The sequence below is a fragment of the Balaenoptera ricei genome, chromosome 1 (assembly GCF_028023285.1).
Source record: "Balaenoptera ricei isolate mBalRic1 chromosome 1, mBalRic1.hap2, whole genome shotgun sequence".
NCBI lineage: Eukaryota > Metazoa > Chordata > Mammalia > Artiodactyla > Balaenopteridae > Balaenoptera > Balaenoptera ricei.
Window position 1 is genome coordinate 32685511 of NC_082639.1, and position 20929 is coordinate 32706439.

The window sequence follows — 20929 nt, forward strand, 5'->3', positions numbered from 1 at the left end:
AGTGGAACAATACTTATTTGTTAAAAGTATTGAGGTAGCTCTCAATGTACAGTGATGTGATAGAATGACCCGTATGATATAGTAAGTGGGAAAAGAAATATGTCTTCTGTACTAAGAATGTTTCTGGAAGGATAAACAAAAAATTGGAAATGATTATTGTTTCTTGGGGAGAGAGACTAAGGGACTGGAGTCAGAGTAGAACGGAGACAACTTTTAACTGTATACCTTTTGGTGTGCCTTTTGAATTTTGTGTCATTTGCATATATGGTGTTACCTATTTTTTTAAAAAGAGAATTTTAAAATCTCTACAGTTGATTCTGATATGTAGTTAAGATTGGGCCAGTGGTCTCTCCCTCCCCTCCCCACCATCCCGGTGGTTTATCATTAATATTAATGATTTCTATTCCACATGTGGCCTGTAGACCTAGTAGCATGGCTCTTACCTGAGAGGCTTATTAGAAAAGCACAGTCTCAGGTCCCATCCCAGACCTACTGAATTAGCATCTACATTTTACTACGATTCCCGCAGTGGTTCAGAAGGCACTTTCAAGTTTAAGAAACACTGTTTTAGGTGAACCATCTAACGCAGTTTGTTTGCTTGCCACTCATCTTGACATGTATATTCCCACCTCTGTTCTTTAAATAATACTGTGTAACGATGCCACACACTTGGTAAGTATTTACTATTTATAAATCGAGGGCTTGTCCAGAACACTGTACAAATCGGTGTTCAGGTGCTTAATATTGAGTACTGCTCAGAGCAGCATTTTCCAAAGTGTGTACTGAACCAGGAACGTAGATTTTACGTTGTGCTAATGATATGTGTAAAAGGGTTCTCTGGTCAAATCAGTTTGGGAAACATTGGGTTAAATAAAAGTGAACAGTTTTCTTCATTGCAGGACTGTTCAGAGATTTGACCAAGGAATCCTTTTTTTTTCTAGGACTATCTCTCAGGTCTTTTGGTCGGTGGAACACACTTTGAGAAATGCCTGGTTTAGAGGAAAGACCACCACTGGCTTTGGAATCCTTGGCAAGTTACCTAATTTCTCTGAGTATTAATTTTCCTAACCTTAAACTGGGGATAACAATACTTGCCTTGGTGGTGGTGTGAAGAATAAATGAGAGGTATATAAAAACAGTCAGCTTAAAGCTTGGTACCTCATAAGTGTACAAGTGGTAGTTGTTAATATTACACAGGATACTTGCCTTTTTGCCTTGTACTTATGTTTATAGTTCATTTCATTCTTCCTTACTATCCTTATCAGAAAGTGAGGGAGGAGAAGGTGAAAGAATGAATTTTGATGAAATGTTAGTAGTAGCTTTATTAAAAGGTATGGTATTCAAAATAAAACTACTTAGTAATGTGGGAATAATTAGCAACATTAATTTATTTTGCTCTTTGCTCTGTTAGATGAGTACTGAGATCAGAATAAACTTCCAGTTATATCAGCTGACTTTTTGTCCACTAAAAACAAGCAACAACAAAAGATATCAAACTTTCATCTTTACAACCTTGACATGTTATGTGGTATGTTATCAAACTGTTTTATTTTTCCTTTTTTCTAGTCAATAAATTGATTGCACAAGAAGGACCTTTCTTTCTGCAAATGCGAATAAAACATTTGTTGAAATCTAACTGCATCCCCCAGGCTACTGCTTTATCAAAACTATGTGCAGAATCTAAAGAAATTTCAAATGTGTCATCTTTTCAGCAAGCCTATATCACGTGCTTATGTTCCATTCTTCCTAATGAAGATGCTATTAAGGAGGTAAGTAAAGCAAATAACTGCTGTTGTCATTCACACTAACTATGAATTTAATAGATTTTAATAATTGTATGCCAGGCTGAAACCAAAGACTCATTTTTTTTCAGGCTATGAAAAGTACCATTTTAATTGTATATTTAACTGTTCAACAGATTGGATATAAAGTTATGTCTTGTAGGTGGATTTGAAAAGTAGATAATTAAAGAATATGCAGATGAATGTTTATGTATTTGGGTGATGGTTTGCTTTGAAATCTTTAAATATGAAAGTTGCTTTTTCTTCTTAAGCTAATGATTTCCCTCTGGGAAATGTGGAAATTATTAATACTGGTGTCAAGAGATAAACTAAAGAGAATGTCAGTTAACTTTATTTAAGTTAGTTTATATATTTAACTCTGTAAGCAGAGAGGTGTAGGACTTTAGAAACCATGAATACATTTTGAACAATGATTAAGCAGACAAACAGGGTTTTTTTTTTTTTAACCTGAATCATTGTTTTCCTTAGAAAAGTTGGAATTAGTTTTCTCTAAGAGTTTTTGATAAATTATACAGAGAAAATGAGGAATTCCAAGGCTATATTCCATCATCTACCTTTAATTCTCTTACCTGCCATTCAAGTCTTACACATGGATTCTCATTTTACCTCTACACTGAACTTTCTTATTAAATGTAGGAATCCCAAGGATCTGGTTCTATGCTGTAGTAATTCTTAACCTTTTATGACAATTTCAGCTGTAAATATCTTACTCTCCAAATGAAACTCTCCACCTTTACACTTCACTCCCTTTAATATTCAGACTCCACCAGGACCAACAGTCTATCAGTCTGATCAGCTTTTCACTCTCCTTACTTTGCTTTTCCATAGTCAATCATTATTAGCACTCCTTTGCATACACCCTCAATTCCTCTGCTGGTCTCTCCCTTAATTGTACTTATTTGACTAACCTGTATCCTCATTATCCCTACACCTCCACCTGTTTTGTATCTTTACCTGCGCCAGTGGGGCCAAACTTAGGTGGAGAATAACCTGGCAACTGATTTTACTTTAATTCAGTCACTCTGTGTTTCTTTAGTTCATTCACTCTCCCACTCTCTTAGATTACTATTTCATACTTTTTCCTTTTTCTTTAAACCTATGCTACAATACCTTCTGTCCCATCTCTGTCTCCACTGATGAACTTTCTTCCTATTTCTCTGAGGAAACTGGGACAGTTGGAAGAGAATTTCCATGACATCTATTCACCTACCTGCATTTATGCATTTACACCTTCTCTTCTGTTACTAAGGATAAACTATATCTATTTTCCCCTGCTAAGGCCAACAATCCCCTTGACTTCAGTATCAGATCCCATCTGCGCTTGCCCCCTCAAGTATAATGCTGCAGCAGTTTTCCCTTTCTCTACTGCATTTATCAATTTCCCCCTCTGCTGTAACTATCTCATCAGCATTTATGCTGTTAGTTCTTCCATTTTTAAAAGAGAAAGACTTCTTCCAGCTACCACCCCATTTCTCTCCTGCCCTTTCAGTGTAATTTCTTGAATCATTGTCTGAATTTACTGTTTAACATTTTTCTCCTTGAATGTATTCTAATATGGCATTGACTTGTGCCAGTCCACCACATCACTAAATCCACCTGCAAAAGCGGTTCTAAGAGGGAGGTTTATAACATCCTCAGGAAACAAGAAAAATCTCAAATAAACAACCTAACCTTACACCTAAAGGAACTAAAACAAAAACAAAAACCAACAAAACCCAAAGTTAGTAGTAGGGAAGAAATCATAAAGAATCAGAGGAGAAGTAAATGAGGGACTTCCCTGGTGGCATAGTGGTTAAGAATCTGCATTCCAGTGCAGGGGACGCAGGTTTGATCCCTGGTCAGGGATCTAGATCCCACATGCATGCCACAACTAAGAGTTCATGTGCTGCAGCTAAGAAGCCCACGAGCTGAAACTAAGGAGCCCACCTGCAGCAACTAAGACCCGGCACAACCCAAATAAAAATAAATAAATGAAATGAAGATTAAAAAAACAATAGAAAACATCAGTGAAACTTTCAATGAGCTGGTTCTTTGAAAAAATAAACAAAATTGATAACTTTTAGCCAGACTCATCAAGAAAAAAAGAGGGCCCAAATCAATAAATTCAGATATGGAAAAGAAGTCACAACTGACACCAGAGAAATACAAAAGATCATAAAAAATTACTACAGACAGCTATATGCCAATAAAATGGACAACCTGGAAGAAATGGACAGATTCCTAGAAATTTACCATCTCCCAAGACTGAACCAGGAAGAAATAGAAAATATGAACAGACCAATTACCAGTAATGAAGTTGAATCAGTAATTTAAAAAACTCCTAACAAACAAAAGCCCAGGACCAGATGGCTTCACAGTTGAATTTACCAAACATTTAGAGAAGAGTTAACACCTATCCTCCTCAAACTGTTCCAGAAACTTGTAGAGGAAAGAATACTTCAAACTCATTACATGAGGCCAACATCACCCTGATACTAAAACCAGATAAAGACACCACGGGGCTTCCCTGGTGGCGCAGTGGTTGAGAATCTGCCTGCTAATGCGGGGGACACGGGTTCGGGCCCTGGTCTGGGAAGATCCCACATGCCACGGAGCAGCTGGGCCCGTGAGCCACAACTACTGAGCCTGCGCGTCTGGAGCCTGTGCCCCGCGACGGGAGGGGCCGCGATAGTGAAAGGCCCGCGCACCGCGATGAAGAGCGGTCCCTGCACCGCGATGAAGAGTGGCCCCCACTTGCCTCAACTAGAGAAAGCCCTCGCATGAACCGAAGACCCAACACAGCCAAAAATAAAATAAAATAAATAAATAAAGTAGCTATAAAAAAAAAAAAAAAAAAGAAAAGTGCTTTAAAAAAAAAAAAAAAAAAAAAGACACCACGAAAAAAGAAAATTACAGGCTAATACCACTGATGAACATACATGTAAAAATTCCCAAAAAAACATTAGCAAACTGAATTCAACAATACGTTAAAAGGATCATGCACCAAGATCAAGTGGGATTTATCCCAGGGATGCATGTATGGTTCAGTATTCACAAATCAATCAGTGTGACACACAACATTAAATTGAAGAATAAAAATTATATGTTTATCTCAATAGATGCAGAAAAGGCTTTTGACAGAATTCAACATCCATGTATGATAAAAACTCTCAAAAAGTGTGTATAGAGGGAACATACCTCAACATAACAAGGGCCATATCTGACAAGCCTACAGCTAGCATCATACTCGGTGGTGGAAAGCTGAAAGCATTTCCTCTAAGATCACAAACAAGACAAGGATGTTCACTCTCACCACTTTTATTCACCATAGTATTGGAAGTCCTAGCCAAGGCAGTCAGACAAGAAAAAGAAATAAAAAGAATCCAGATTGGAAAGGAAGAAGTAAAACTGTCACTGTTTGCAGATGACATGATATTATATGTAGAAAATCCTAAAGACAGGATACAAAATCTGTTGCACTTCTATACACTAATGTGAACTATCAGAGAAATTAAGAAAACAATCCCATTTACAATTGCATCAAAAAGAGTAAAGTACCTAGGAATAAATCTAACTATGGAAGAAAATACCTGTACTTCAAAAACTGTAAGACACCAATGAAAGAAATTGAAGATGACACAAACAGGTGGAAAGATATACTGTGTTCATGGATTGGAAGAATTAATATTGTTAAAATGACCATACCCAAGGCAATCTACAGATAAAGTGCAAACCCTATCAAATGCCAGTGGCACTTTTCATAGAACTAGAACAAAGAATTCTAAAATTTGTATGGAAACATGAAAGATCCCGAGTAGCCAAACCAATCTTGAGAAAGAAGAACAAAGCTGGAGGTATCATGTTCCCTGACTTCAGACTACACTACAAAGCCACAGTAATCGAAACAGTGTGATACTGGCACAAAAAAAGACACCTAAATCAATGGAGCAGAATAGAGAGCCCAGAAATTAACCCACACTTATATGGTCAATTAATCTATGACAAAGGAGGCAAGAATATACAGTGGGGAAAAGACAGCCTCTTCAGTAAATGATGTTGTGGCGCATGGGCTTAGTTGTTCCGCGGCATGTGGGATCTTCCCAGACCAGGGCTCGAACCCATGTCCCCTGCATTGGCAGGTGGATTCTTAACCACTGCGCCACCAGGGAAGCCCCATCAGGGAACTTTGAATCAAAACTACAATGAGGTATAACCTCACACCTGTCAGAATGGCTGTTATCAAAAAGACAACAAATAACAAGTGTTGACGAGGATGTGGAGAAAAGGGAACCCTCATGCACTGGTGGTGGGAATGTAAATTGGCACAGCCACTATGGAGTCAGTGTGGAGGTTCCTCAAAAAACTAAAAATAGAACTACCATACGATCCAGCAGTTCTACTCCTGGGTATTTATCTGAAGAAAACCAAAACACTAATTAGAAAAGATATATGCACCCCTATGTTCATAGCAGCATTATTTACAATAGCCAAGATGTGAAGCAGCCTAAGTTGATGAATGGATAAAGAAGATGTGAGATATATATATATATATATATATATATATATATATATATATCTCACATTGTGTGTGTATACATATATGTGTACGTATACATATATGCAATGGAATATTACTCAGCCATAAAAAGGAACGAAATCTTGCCTTTTGCAGCATGGATGGACCTAGAGGGTATTATGCTAAGTGAAATAAATCAGACAGAGAAAGACAAATGCTGTATGATTTCATTTATATGTGAAGTCTAAATAAACAAAACAAGTGAACAAACTTAAAATAGAAACAGAGTTCTAGATGCAGAGAACAAACAGGTGTTTGCCAGAGGAGAGTGGGCAGGGAGGAGGAAAGAAATAGATGGGTGAGATTAAGAGGTACAAACTTCCAGTTGCAAAATATATGAGTCATGTGTATGAAATATATAGTATGGGGAATACAGTCAATAACTATGTAATATCTTTGTATAGTGACATAGCATAACTAGACTTATTGTGGTGATCAGTTTGAAATGTATAGAAACATTGAATCACTGTGTTGTGAAACAGGAACTAACATACTGTTGTAGGTCAATTATACTTCAAAAGCAAACAATGTCATAGAAAAAGATCAGATTTGTGGTTACCAGAGGTGAGGAGTGGAGTGACGGGGAGTTGGATGAAAGCAGTCAGAAAGTACAAACTTCTAGTTAATAAGATAAGTAAGTACCGGGATTGTAATGTACAACATGATAAATATAGTTAACACTGCTCTATGTTACATATGAAAGTTGTTAAAAGAGTCAATCCTAAGAGTTCCCATCACAAGAAAAAAGTTTTTTTTCTATCTCTTTAATTTTGTGTCTATACGAGATGATGGATGCTCACTAAACTTATTGTGATAATGGCCTCAAGATGTATGTAAGCCAAATCATTATGCTGTACACCTTAAACTTATACTGTGCTGCATGTCAATGTTATCTCAATACAACTGGAAGAAAAAAATCCAACGATGACTTCCCAGTTTTCACCTTACTCCATCTGACTTATTAACTCTGTCTTTTAAACTTTTAACAGATTTTTCCACTTGGCTTCTAGGGTACTGTACTCTCTTGGTTTTCTGTCTACCTGGCTGATTGATCTTTCTCATTTCTACTTGCTCTTCCTCCTCCTCTCTCTGATGATTGAATGTTATGTTACTCTAGGACTCTTTTTGTGTCTTCTCTTTTCTATTTACACATATTCCCTCGGTGATCTCATTTAGGCTCACGGTCTTAAATGCCAATTATGGCCTGAATCCCAGATGTTTTATCTGCAGCTCAGTCCTCTCCTCTGAGCTCCAGACTCATATATTCAACTGCCTAATCACTATCTCGACTTGCATGGCTAATGGCATCTTAAACTTAACATGTCCATAACTAAGCTCCTGATATTCCTGGTATTAGGGCTTTGTTTTGTTTTTATGAGCTTTCCTCTAAATGAAGTCAATTGTAAAACAACTATACTCCAATAAAAATTAATTTAAAAAAAGACAATAGTTAAATAAAAATTAATGAAAGAATAAGAATAAATATAAATGAAGTCAATTGCCTTCCAACTATATTCTCATTGTTGGAGGGGGAGGAGGCGGGTAGAGAATAACCAGCTACCACTTTTTTGAGCTTTTACCATGTATTAGGCACTATGCTAAATGCTATGTATACACTGTCACATTTAGTTCTCACAACTCTTAGGTAGCTCCATTTTGGTAAGGAAGTGAGGCTCAGATTAAGTAATATGTTCATGGTTATAAAACTTAAAGTAGATAAGCTGAGATTCAAACCTGAGTTTGGTGTACTACCACTAATATTATATTAAAGATATAGGATGATAAATACTATTCTAGGTGGTGTATACCTAAGTGTCTATATGTCATATGCTGTCTTAGGCATTGGAGATACAAAGATGAATCTAGAAGCCTTTGAGCTGGTGTACTTGCTTTCACTCTTGCCTTCTACATTTTATTTTTCCCCAAAGTAGCCAGAATAATCTCTAAAACTTAAATCAGGCCATGTCACTTCCTTGATCAGAACCACTCAATAGCTTTCTGTCTTGCTCAGAATAAATCCAGAAGTCTTTATATTCTGTGTGCCATGGCCCCTGACTACTTGTCTAACCATCTCTGACTATATCTTGTACAACTTAATGCTCACTCCTCTCCAGCCCTCTTGTCTTTGCTGTTGTTTGAACAAGCCAAACATATTCCTACCTTAGAGTTTTGCCTTAGATCACTCCCTGGAATGCCCTGCCACAAGATAGTTTGGAAAGCTCATTCCCTTACATCATTCACATCTCTCCTTAATATTGCCATATCAGAAAGACCTTCCTCACTGTCCCACCTAAAATAATACCCTATCTCCCCGTACTCAGTCTTGCTTTTCTTTAAGAAATATCTCCTGTAAATTATTATAAATGTATACAAATCCATCTAAAATGGCCCCCATCACTCTCTGCCCCCTTACCTACCTGTTTTTTTATTTACAGTACATACCACTACTTCTGGACGTAATGTTTGCTTATTCTCTGTTTCCTCCCACTAGATTGAAAACATTGTAAGGACAGGGATGTAAGTTTGTCCATTGCTGTATCTCTACATCCTAGACAAATACGTAGCCACATAGTAGGGATTAAATATAAGCCTGTAAATTTATTTGTTTGCAATGTTGGGAAGGGTAAGGAGATGGGAGACTGCTTACCTCTAATAACAGCTGCAATATCATGTGTTTGGGAAGCTTATTCAGAATAAGATGGAGTAATGGTTATTCTCAGCACCTAATATATGCCAAAAGAATTCAGAAGAAGCAAAAATGCTAGATCTTGGATTTGATTCCTCTTTCTCCTATAACAATAACAACTTTTCCTTTAATCTCTCAACCTTTGTTTATTTAAAACCTATTTTGTTTTTAGCATTGTATTAGGCATTGGCAAATACATAAGGGTGTACATGGCCTAGTTTGGTTGCCAGAAACAGTAATAGGAAGATAAGTACTAAGCCATATGATAGTGCCTCTAAATTCCGTAGAAGTGTAGAGGTAGAGAATATCTTTGTGGACTGGCGTATAAGGCTTTATAAAAATTGATCCTTGAGTTGGACCTTGAAATAATGGTGGGGTTTAGGTAGGTAGAAAGAATGGTTTGGGGATAACTGACTGTGGTAGTAAAGGCACAGAAATGAATATGCACTTTGTAGGGAACCACTAGGGAACACCTTGCCTGGGTCAGAGAGTGGATGTTTAGATCTTGTGAGAAATAAGACCTGTTGGGTGGGGAAAAGTAAGGCCTTGGAAACTCCAGTGCATTTGAACTTAGATTCAATGCAGTAGAAATTAGGAAGGTTTTGAAGATAGGAAGTGAAATGACTGAAACGGTGTTTTAGGAAGCATAGACAGAAAGAGTATATATTAGATTTAGGAGAAGAGATTGGAGTTAGCAAGAGGAGAGAGGATGGGACTTGCTGACAGGACAAAAATAAGGGATAATGTGCAGAGATCTCTTCAAGAGACTCATAAGACCTGGGAGACTGGAAGAATGGGGGTGCTCTGCTACTGACAAGAATGGCAAAGAAGAGGGGGGTATGGGAGAACAGGGAGGATATGGGATGCTTTGTACAGGATCTTTCCTGGTTTATTAATAACAAATCAAGAAAACAGGATTTCTTCCTGAAGTTATAGAATTAATTCCTTTCAACAAATTTGTGGAGAATGCAAGGAACCTGGGTTATTGGAAATGTGATCTGATTTACTATGGTCTGTGGATCAAATCTACCCGGCTACTTGTTTTTGTAAATAAAGTTTTACTGGAACACAGTCACGCCTATTTGTTTATTGTTTATGACTGGTCTTGCTCTACTATGGCAGAGCTGAATAGCTGTAACCAAGACCATCTGGCCCACACAGTTGAAAATATTTTCTGTCTGGGTGTTTACAAAAAATATTTGCTGACCTTTGCTATGCAAGATTCAGATTTCCTAGTATATTACAACCATTAAATATCATTTAGTCTAACCTTCCATGATTTACCAATGGTGAGACTGAGGCCAAGAGGTAATGTTTCCAAGGCCCTACCTTCATTAAGCTAATTATTAAGTCCAAGCCCAGGCTAGAACACAGATCTCCTGGCTCGCTGGCCAGCTCTCTTTACACTGTACAACTTACTTCTAGTTGGTAAACACTGATGAGTCATGTTCTAACAGGAAACATTTTGGTGGTATTTTCATTCCATTCATAGTTATACATTTATGTATAGGTGCAACTTAAAATATTTTTATAATGATTGGGATTCATTTGTTAAATATGTCAGTGTGACAACATTTGGCACACATCATAAAATTATTTTAAAAGGAACACTAGTACCATCATAATTAGTCTCTTATCCAGTGATGCTTTCTTTTGCAAGTGAGAGCAGAATAAAATCTTTAAAAATTTGCTTTGGGGAAGGACCAGTGAATCACTAGATGTTCATTAATTGGAGTTTAAAATCAGCACATGTTCTAAGGCAGCAAAGTTATAACACAACATTTGCCATCTACTTCAGCTGTGTTCAGGAGAAGAGTCAAATTAACTTGAGTAACAACTGGGAATAAAAGTACTTATATTTTGGCACCTGCGGGTATCACAATAATGGGTGTGTGTAATAGGAAACCTCTGCTGGGGAAGATTTAGCCAGACACGCACAATTAAGATTAATTGATGGGGTCAGCTTGAAAGCCAGAATTCAGAACCCAAAATTTAGAACTCCATGGAATCCTCAAGTTCTAGGTTGTAAATACCTTATTTAGAATTGGATAAGATGACACTGTTATTAATTTTACATATGAAAGGATTTTTTAAAAAATATTTTAAAAAATATTTATTTATTCATTCGTTTGCCTGCACCAGGTCTTAGCCGCGGCACAGGCGATCTTTGTTGCCGCGCGAGGGATCTTCATTGTGGTGTGTGGGATCCCCAGCTGCAGCGTGCCAGCTCCTAGTTGTGGCATGCGGGATCTAGTTCCCTGACCAGGGATCGATCCCGGGCCCCCTGCATTGGGAGTGTGGAGTCTTTAACCACTGACCGCCAGGGAAGTCCTTTTACATATGAAAGGATTTTAAGGAAAGTTACAGACTTGGCCATGGCCTAGTGTCGCAAGTGGATGTTTCCTATGTGTATATTTTTTATTACTGAAAGAGGAGATTCTTTGCAAAGGTCAAGTTTCCCACATATAGTATAAAGGATAACGATGTTTTAAACATGAAGCAGTTCTATTATTATGAAGAGCAAGTAATCTGTCTGCAGAGTTCTTGGCACAGATAAAGAAGTGGTTCATTTCAGTCTTGATCCCTGAATGAACTGCATCTTCAGTGTCTAATGTGGTTACAAGGCTTGCTTCTTCTCTTGATGAGGAAAGGAAAAGACAAACAGGACCCAGTTTACTCACCAGTCTAACACTGTTGGGAATTGACACAGTCACTAGGTATATAAATGATAAACAGAGCAAATACACTTAAACAGGACCCATTGGGAATCCAGTTTGGGAGTAGAAGAAACAGTAAACAACAGCATAGAGATTCGAGATGTACCTTTTTTTTTTAATTTTTATTTATTTATGTATTTATCTTTGGCTGCGTTGGGTCTTCGTTGCTGCGCACGGGTTTCCTCTAGTTGCGGCAAGCGGGGGCTACTCTTTGTTGCGGTGCACGGGCTTCTCATTGCGGTGGCTTCTCTTGTTGCAGAGCAAAGGCTCTAGGCCCGCAGGCTTCAGTAGTTGTGGCGCACGGGCTTAGTTGCTCCGCGGCATGCGGGATCTTCCCGGACCAGGGCTCGAACCTGTGTCCCCTGCATTGGCAGGCGGATTCTTAATCAATGCGCCACCGAGGAAGTCCCCAGATGTACCATAAATAAGAAGATTAAGATGGATCCCGAACAAGGAATAATAAAGTGTATAATTAAAATTAAAATCGATAATATTACTTTATGTATCCTTATGGTCATATGGTGAATGAGATGTACTTTCAGAAAATACACTAAAGGTAGAAAGCCTGTATGAAGAAGTGGAAGATTTGCCTATTTAAGTATTTTATCTCCGAAAGCAGAGTTCTTTTAAATAGCTTTGAAGAGACATCTTCCTAAAACTTAGTATATATTTGGATCTCACCTCTGCTGTTACTTTCATGGGTTATGTGTGGGTATTTTGGTTGATATATGATTATATTGGAGAGGTCATCATGGAGAGTTAGACACAGTCATGTTCAAGAATTCAGTAGGACAATTCAGGCTTCTCTCAGATACTCAGAGTCATAGGATTTAACTAGAAGCATCAGTGACCATTTATTTCTTTAGGAAACATACAAGTGACCACTCGATAGCATAGTGTTGGTCTGTGGTATTGCTGCAGTTTAAAAGAAACCTGGTTTTTAGAAGCACAACCTTTTTTCCAGGTGATGTCTATGAACCTAACGGGGATGATTCTCTCAAAAGTAGACCCAGGGTTACATGAAATGGAGGCTTGCTAAGTGACTCCTCCCTTTCTCCTACTCAGGGATGCAAGTGAGAGAAATCTTATTATGTGGATAACTTCCACTTTGATTCCTTTTTGAAAAGACCATTTACCAGCTTGTTTTTTAAAATCCATTATTAGGAATAAATTATTTGCATTATACGCCGGAACTGATCAGGAAAATACTAGATTGAAAACCATAGTCCTAGAGAAAGGTAAATGTTAAAATATTCCAGTAATGGCACTGGCCAGAATACTAGTTTACCTTGGTTAGCCTAAGCATGAAGATAACTTAAGACAAATAAGCCATCTCTACCCACCTTCTCTTATGCCAGTTGGCTACCTGTTGTACCATTGCTGTTTAACTCGCTGATTATTATGAAAGCCTTCTAATTGCATCTGTTCTTGTCCCCAAAATTCATTCTCTGCAATAGCCGAGGTGATCTTTTTTCTTTCTTAAATAAAATTAGGCATTTTATTTTGAGATAATATTAGATTCAGATGTTATTGTAAGAAATAATACACGCATGCCTTCCAGTCATTTAATATATATTCACTGGAGACTGTGTTAGGCACTAGGAATACAGAGGTGAAAAGACACAAGGGAGAGCAAAAGCAGACAGTATTCACACAATGTGAGGCTTGGGGAAAGGTCTGTGCTGGAAATTGAGTTCCAAGTTATCAGCATTTAAAACCAGAGAGTGGAGGGCATTAACTTTTTCAGAACTCTGGAAATTAACTAAAGGCTTACCATAATCCTAGGAAGTTTTATTCAAGAAAAATGCATGAATCTCAGAACAGTGAGCTTGGTGGCATTTTAACTTGCCCTACTTCTCATTTCCCTCTCCCTAGCTTCACAGTAACCTTGAAAACCAGCAGCCTAGCAGCCACCCGAGGAAGCAGAATGGTTTTGGAACTCTGCAAAAGCCCATCCCCACAGAATTGTCACTATTTGACCTACTTGTGGCAACTTTCTGAAAAGCTGTGTTCTCAGGATTTGTCTTTATTTGACTCAGAGCTCACTCCACCAAAAGTTCTGTCCCGGGGCATTTATCAAAAATAATGATTGGTACTTGTTTAACATGACAGTTGTCTGAGGAGGAATTACCAGTTGGGCTTAACAAAAGACTGACAAAAAAATTAAAAAGAAAAACTGGGATATAAGATATCCATAGAGGACTTTGAAAACCTCTGATATATTCCTAGTACTCTGGAAGGTAACACAAATGTATAGTGCTGTATGTCTGCCAAGGAATGACCTGAGAAGGCTTTAATCCCTCACCTCTTGGTTACCTTGAGGCTTCGCACAAGTAGGAAATGAAGGGCAGGTTAGAGCTGTAAACTGCCTACTGAAATATTGAAAGGATTCCCCAACACACACACACAGCTGCTTGGCAAAAGCAGAGAGACTTGCTTGTTCAAGGCATTTAAGCAGCATATTCAACATCTTGAATTAAGCTAACCAAGCAGAGACTGTAGTGGCCACACATGACAAAGAATACAGGCTTTACAGAATTATTCCAAGAAAGTCAGTAAACAAACAGTAACAATAATAAACCCCAAAGAGGTGAAAGATTCTGATTTCCAGAGTTGCCACAATATATTATTTAAAATATCCACTTATCATTATAAAGAAATATGGTAGTCCATACACACGGAAAAAGGCAGCCAACAGAAACTTAGGATGCCCAGGTGCTGGATTTACTAGAAAAGGAACTTTAAATCAGTTATTGCAAATACACTCAATTCGTGGTAGTTATGTTCTATATAGTCACTGCAAACACTGAGTTAGCTTATACTGAATCCATTGCTCCTAGGGGAAATACAAGGTTAGGTTCCTGCAAGCCTCTGGTCACATAATTTTTGTCAACTGATCAATACATAACCTTGTTTTATGTGCGCTTCTGTTTAAAGATACCTTATTTAATTTATATTATTGATTTATTAACATTGAACTCATAGCCAACTGCAGTGTAACTCATGCCTGCATGAAACTTATTTAACACATGTATTTTCTCCATAAGGCACATCACAGTCTCTTGCACTTAGGAAATTAGGCAGCACTTTGGCACTACAACTAGGGGCTGTTCTAAACAGTGAAATCACCAATGAAAAATACAAAAACATTAAAGAGTGGCACTAAATAGAACATGAAAAAGATACTTGTTACAGTATGAGAACTGAAACAAAAAGGCAGAGCAACACCTTGTTTGACCTTAGCTGGGAACATGCTCAAGAGAGGATTCAAATTTTTTGCCATTATATGCATGTTCATGAATGACTGTGATAGCACTGTGAGTATTGAATTTTGGGGTTAAAAATAAATTTCATCAAGTAGGCTAATTTATAAGTACAGAATCTGCAAATAATGAAGATTAACTGTATATTCAAAGAACTAAAGCAACTAAAGAAAAGTATGAGAAAAATGTCTCAAGACGTAGACAATAGCAGTAAAGAAATAGAAAAAAAGAACCAAATAGAGATTGTGGAGTGAAAAAGTACAATAATTGAAATTAATTCACTGAAGAGGCTCAACATCAGATTTGAATTAGCAGAAGGAAGAATTAGCAAACTTAAAAGAAAGAAGTCGATTGAGATTACTCAATCTGAGGAACAAAAGAGCCCCAAAATACATGAGCTGGCGTTGAAGGGGGAAATAGACAATTCAAATATAATAGTTGGAGACTTTAATACCCCACTTTCAATAGTGGATAAACCAACTAGACAACAAGGAAATGGAAGGCTTGAGCAGTACTATAAACCAACTAGACCTAGCAGACATTTATAGAATACTCTATCCAAGAGCAGCAGAATATACATTCTTCTCAAATGCACATGGAACGTTCTCCAGGATAGACATATGTTAGGCCATAAAACAAACCTTGATAAATTTAAAAGGATTGAAATCATACAAAGTATGTTTTTTGGCCACAATGGAATGAAATTAGAAATCAGTAGCAGAAGGAAATTTGGGAAAGTCACAGATATGTGGAGATCAAACAACACCTCAAAATAAGCAATTGATCAAAGAAAAAAAACGGGAAGTTAGAAAACACATTGGGATGAATGATGAAAACACAACATATTGAAATTTATGGGATGCAACTAAAGCAGCACTTAGGGGAAATTTACAGTTGTAAAATGTCAATCTTAAAAAGAGAAGGATCTTGGGAGTTCCCTGGTGGCCTAGTGGTTAAGATTCTGGGCTTTTACTGCTGTGGCCCAGGTTCAATCCCTGGTCGGAGAACTAAGATGCCCCTGCAAGCTGCGCAGTGTGGCCAAAAAAAAAAAAAAAAGATCTCAAATTAATAACCATCTGTCCTAAAAGACTAGCAAGAAGAGCAAACTAAACCCAAAGCTAGCAGAAAGAAGGAGATAATAAATGATTAGAGTATAAATAAATGAAATAGAGAATACAAAATCAATAGCAAAAAGTAATAAAAGTTTGTTTTTAAAGATCAACAAAATTGATAAACTTTTAGTTAGACTGAACATGAAAAAAAGAATACTCAAATTACTAAAATCAGGAATGAAAGAGAGGACATGACTACTGATATTACAGGAATCAAAAGGATTATAAGAGCATACCATGAACAACTATACACCAAAATGTTAGATTTACTTAGATGAAATGGACAACTCTTAGAATGAAACAAACTACTGAAATTAACTCAGAAAGAAATAGAAAAACTGAATATACCACGACTAGTAAAGAGATCGAGTAGGTAATTTAAAAACTTCCCACAAAGAGAAGCCCACACCCACATGGCTTCACTGGTCAATTGTACAAAACATATACAGAAGAATTTACACCAGTCCCTCGCAAAGTCTTCCAGAAAATAAAAGAGGAGGGAATCCTTCCAAACTCATGCAGTGAGGCCATTATTATCCTGATAACCAAAACCAGACTAACATATCAAGAGAAAGAGAGGTACAGACCAATATCTGTAACAAATATGGATGCAAAAATCCTCAACAAAACCCAGCAAAACAAATCCAGCAATATAGAAAAAGGAGTACTGTCTGCACTCTGTATCCATGGGTTCCGCCTCCAACTGTGGATTGAAAATATTCAGGGGGAAAATTTCCAGAAAGTTCCAGAAAGCAAAACTTGAATTTGCACCCTCCAACAACTACTTACATAGCATTTACATTGTATTAGGTATTATAAGTATTCTTGAAGTGATTTAAAGTATACAGAAGGATGTGCATAGGTTATATGTAAATACTGTGCCATAGAATAAAGGACAAAAGCTACATGTTTGTCACAAGAGACAGAAGAAGCATTTAACTAGATCCTACACCCTTTCGTGTTAAAAACACTCAGCAAACTAGAAATAAGCTGGAAACTTCCTCACCCTGATAAAGAGCATTTGTGAAAACCCACAGCTGACGTAATACTTAGTGATGAAAGATTGAGGGGTTTTCCCCAAAGATCAGGGACAAAACAAGAATGTCTGCTTTTGACACTTGTGCTGGAAGTTTAGCCAGAGCAGTTAGGCAAGAAAATAGCTAAAAGGCATCTAGATTGGAAAGGAAGATGTATAAGTATTTCTAATTGCATATATCACGATCTTGTATATAAATGATCCTAGTAAGATCAATATACAAAAATCATTTTTATTTATATACATCTAACAATGAACAGTACAAAAAATGTAAGGAAACAATCCCATGTATGATAGCATCAAAAAGAATAAAATATTTAGAATAAATTTTTAAAAAGAAGTACAAAACTTGTTTGTATACTGAAGACTTTAAAACATTGTTGAAAGAAACTAAGTAAATGGAACAACATCCATGTTGTTGGGCCAGAAGACAGTATTGTTAAGATGGCAGTACTCCCCAAATTGATCCTCAGATTCAATGCTATCTCTGTCAAAATTCTACCTTCCTCTCTTGCAGAAATTGATAAGATGATCATAAAATTCATGTGGAAATTCAAGGGACCCTGGATAACCAAAACAGTCTTGTAAAAAGAACAAAGTAGGAGGACTCACTTCTTTATTTCAAAGCTCACTAAAAACTTTCAGTAATCAGGCTGGTGTTTTCCTGGCAAAAGGGTAGGCGAAAAGATCAATAGACTAAAATTGAAAGTCCAGAAATAGGACTTCCTTGGTGGTCCAGTGGTTAAGACTCTGCTTCCAATGCAGGGAGCATGGGTTTGATCCCTGGTTGGGGAAGTTCCGCGTACTGTGTGGCGCAGCCAAAGAAAAAAAGAGAGAGAGTCCAGAAATAAGCCCTCACACTTACAGCCAGTTGATTTTCTACATGGATGCCAAGATAATTCAATGGGGGAAAGAATAATCTTTTCAGTAGTTGGTTCTTTAACAAATGGATATCTACTTGTAGCAGAATGAAGTTTGACCCTTAATACCACACGTAGAGATTAACTCCAAATGAATCATAGACTTAAATGTAATAGCTAAAACTGTAACATGTTAGAAGAAAATATAGGAATAAATCTTAAGACCCTGGATTAGGCAGTTGTTTCTTATATGTGACACCAAAAACACAGGTGACAAAAGGAAAAGTAAATAGGACTTCATCCAACTTTGTGTGTCAAAGTCAAGAAAGTGAAAAGTTGACCCACAGAAGGGGAGAAAATATTTGCAAACCATATATGTGTAATATAATCTGATAAAGGACTTGAGCCCAGAATACATGTAGAACTCTTTAAAAATCAGTAATCAAAAGACAAATAATTTAATTTTTTAAATGATCAAAGGGTTTTTTTAATCATTAGATTTTTTTTTTTGGAGCAGTTTTAGGTTTACAGAAAAATTGAGTGGAAAGTACAGAGTTCCCGTATGTTCTCCCTCACCCCCAGAGTCACCTATTGACGTCTTGCGGTTGGTGTGTTAGATTCGTTACAGTAGGTGAGCCAGTACATTATTATTTACTAAAATCCATAGTTTACATTAGGCTTCACTTTTGGTGGTGTACATTCTATGGCTTTTGACAAACGTATAATGACATGTATCTACCATCACAGTATCATATAGAATAGTGTCACTGCCCTAAAGATTTCCTATACTCTGCCTATTCATCCCTCACTCTCTCCTCTCATGCCCCTGGCAACCACTGATCTTTTTACTGCTTCCATAGTTTTACCTTTTCCGGAATATTACGTAGTTGGAATCATATAGTATGTAGCCTTTTCAGATTGGCTTCAGATTGGCATTAAAGGTTCTTCCATGTTTTTGTCTCTGTCTCTCTTTTTCCCGAGTTATTATCAAACTCATATTGCCCTTATTTAATTTTTTTAAACCAACCAAAGTCCATGGTTAGGGTTCAGTCTTTGTGCTGTGCATTCTGTAATCTGCAATTCTCAGGAGTCTAATCCTGCTGTTTATTGTGTGTGCTGACATTTTCTGGAGTGGCTTGTTTATTTGTGCTTTTTATAGTTTGGGATTGTGAGCCTCAGTTTTGGTGGATTGAGTGGGGGTAGGGAATACTTTATGTCTGAGAATTCTCATAGGCCTTAGTTAGCATATATCTCTATAAATCATTTTTACGTTTGCTTCTGCCAGGTGATTTAAAGATATTACCAGCCAGAATCTTCTTTTTATTTGTTTTTCTCAGTTTGGGTTTTTTAGACAATAGAATAGTATTATATCAGACTCCAAGTTTGAATGAGGAAAGATTATAAATTCTCAAAATTTTTTTGATCCCACAAGAACCCAGGTTGAGATGGACAAATACATTTTCCTGTTATATCCCTGCCCCCCCGCCCACCTTTTTTTAGTCTACACTTTCTCTGAGTTTTTAGCTCTTCAGGGGTTCCAACTTTATGCCAGAGGGTTCAGTGCCAACTTCTCAGGTTCAGGCTTTATCATCTCCTAACACGACTTGTAAAACCCAAGCCTCTTAGTGAAATTACCTACAACCCAGCAAGTTAAGGCAGTTGTCCATTCACACTTAAACTTCTTTCTTGAGTTTTCAGCTATGTATTTAGGAAACATATTTGTTGTGTTTTATCCAGGATTTCTAAGTGCTTTGCCACAGGAGAATTTTAAGCCATTATTCTTGTTAAGTCCAACTCTTTGTTTTTATTCCTTATTCAGCACCAGGGCTGGCAGGAAAGTATGTAACCATTATATATGAAATTCATAGGGTAAGGTGGTATGTTTTCATCTTTGACCCCTGAGTTCCCAGCATTAGCCACTTCTTGTCTTTATCCTAAAAATTTTTGATTCTGGTAAATTCAAATGTCATTGATAGTGCTTATGCATGATTTATATTTTTGTATCATTAAGCTTATCAGACTTTCGTTATGAGGTAGACCTTGATAAGGAAAGATCTGAAGGGACTGGTGAGGATTTGAAAGAGGCTTAAGGTGAGAACATGGTGTGAAATGAATGAGCCTGAATAGTCTTTCACATGCTTCTGAGTTCTTGGCTGGTTCTGCTCACTATCCATTCATTTCAATTCAGTAAATGTTTATTGACTACCCTTGGACATAAAACAGTCACTGTTTTCCTAGCCTTCAAAGAGCACACAGTAATAAGGTATTATCATTTCCACTGTTAAAGCATCTCACTGTAGCATAGTAGCTAAGAGTATGGAGTCTGGAGCCAGACCATCTGGGGTAGATCTGGGGATGTTTATGTAAATTTGTAGAACAGTACCTGATATATAGTAATGCTGTATAAGATTTAGAAGTATTATTATCATTAGTATTACTTTTTCACTGCCTTTTTTTTTCTTCTTCACATCTCCTTATTGCTCTCTCTGCCTGGACAGTCAGCTTACCCTCTCCTGTCTATCTTGTGGACTGATAAAAACTCTTGCTTAAGTCACACCCGAATATTAGGGTAAAAGAACAGATATACAATCAACACAATCCAACCTTTCTTTAAAATAGGTACATATTTGCAGTAGTCATGTTTTGTTTGCTATACAGTTAGTGTGTATAGACAGAATACTGGAGTAAAACTCACATTGGTTATTATTGAGTTGTAAGATCTAAGGCTAATTTTTATTCTCTATATTTTTCAGGTTTTCTATTATAAACATTTTTATAATCAGGAGAAATCTAATAAACAGAAGTTAATCAAACTAAAAACTATACTGATTTCAAGTCATTCCTTTCAGATATATATCCAGAAAGCCTTGCCAGTCTTACAGATCTTACCATGTTGAT

The 20929-nt window shown here is 37.0% G+C and overlaps 1 protein-coding gene across 2 annotated transcripts in view; it reads left to right on the forward strand.

Moving 5' to 3' along the window:
• The window catches only part of RLF (RLF zinc finger), a 74964-nt gene that overhangs the window by 35603 nt on the left and 18432 nt on the right, over positions 1–20929 (forward strand). For both annotated transcript variants that reach the window (XM_059919761.1, XM_059919768.1), the window contains one exon: positions 1567–1769. In XM_059919761.1, the coding sequence (XP_059775744.1) occupies positions 1567–1769 (203 nt within the window). The remainder of the gene's footprint in view (positions 1–1566; positions 1770–20929) is intronic.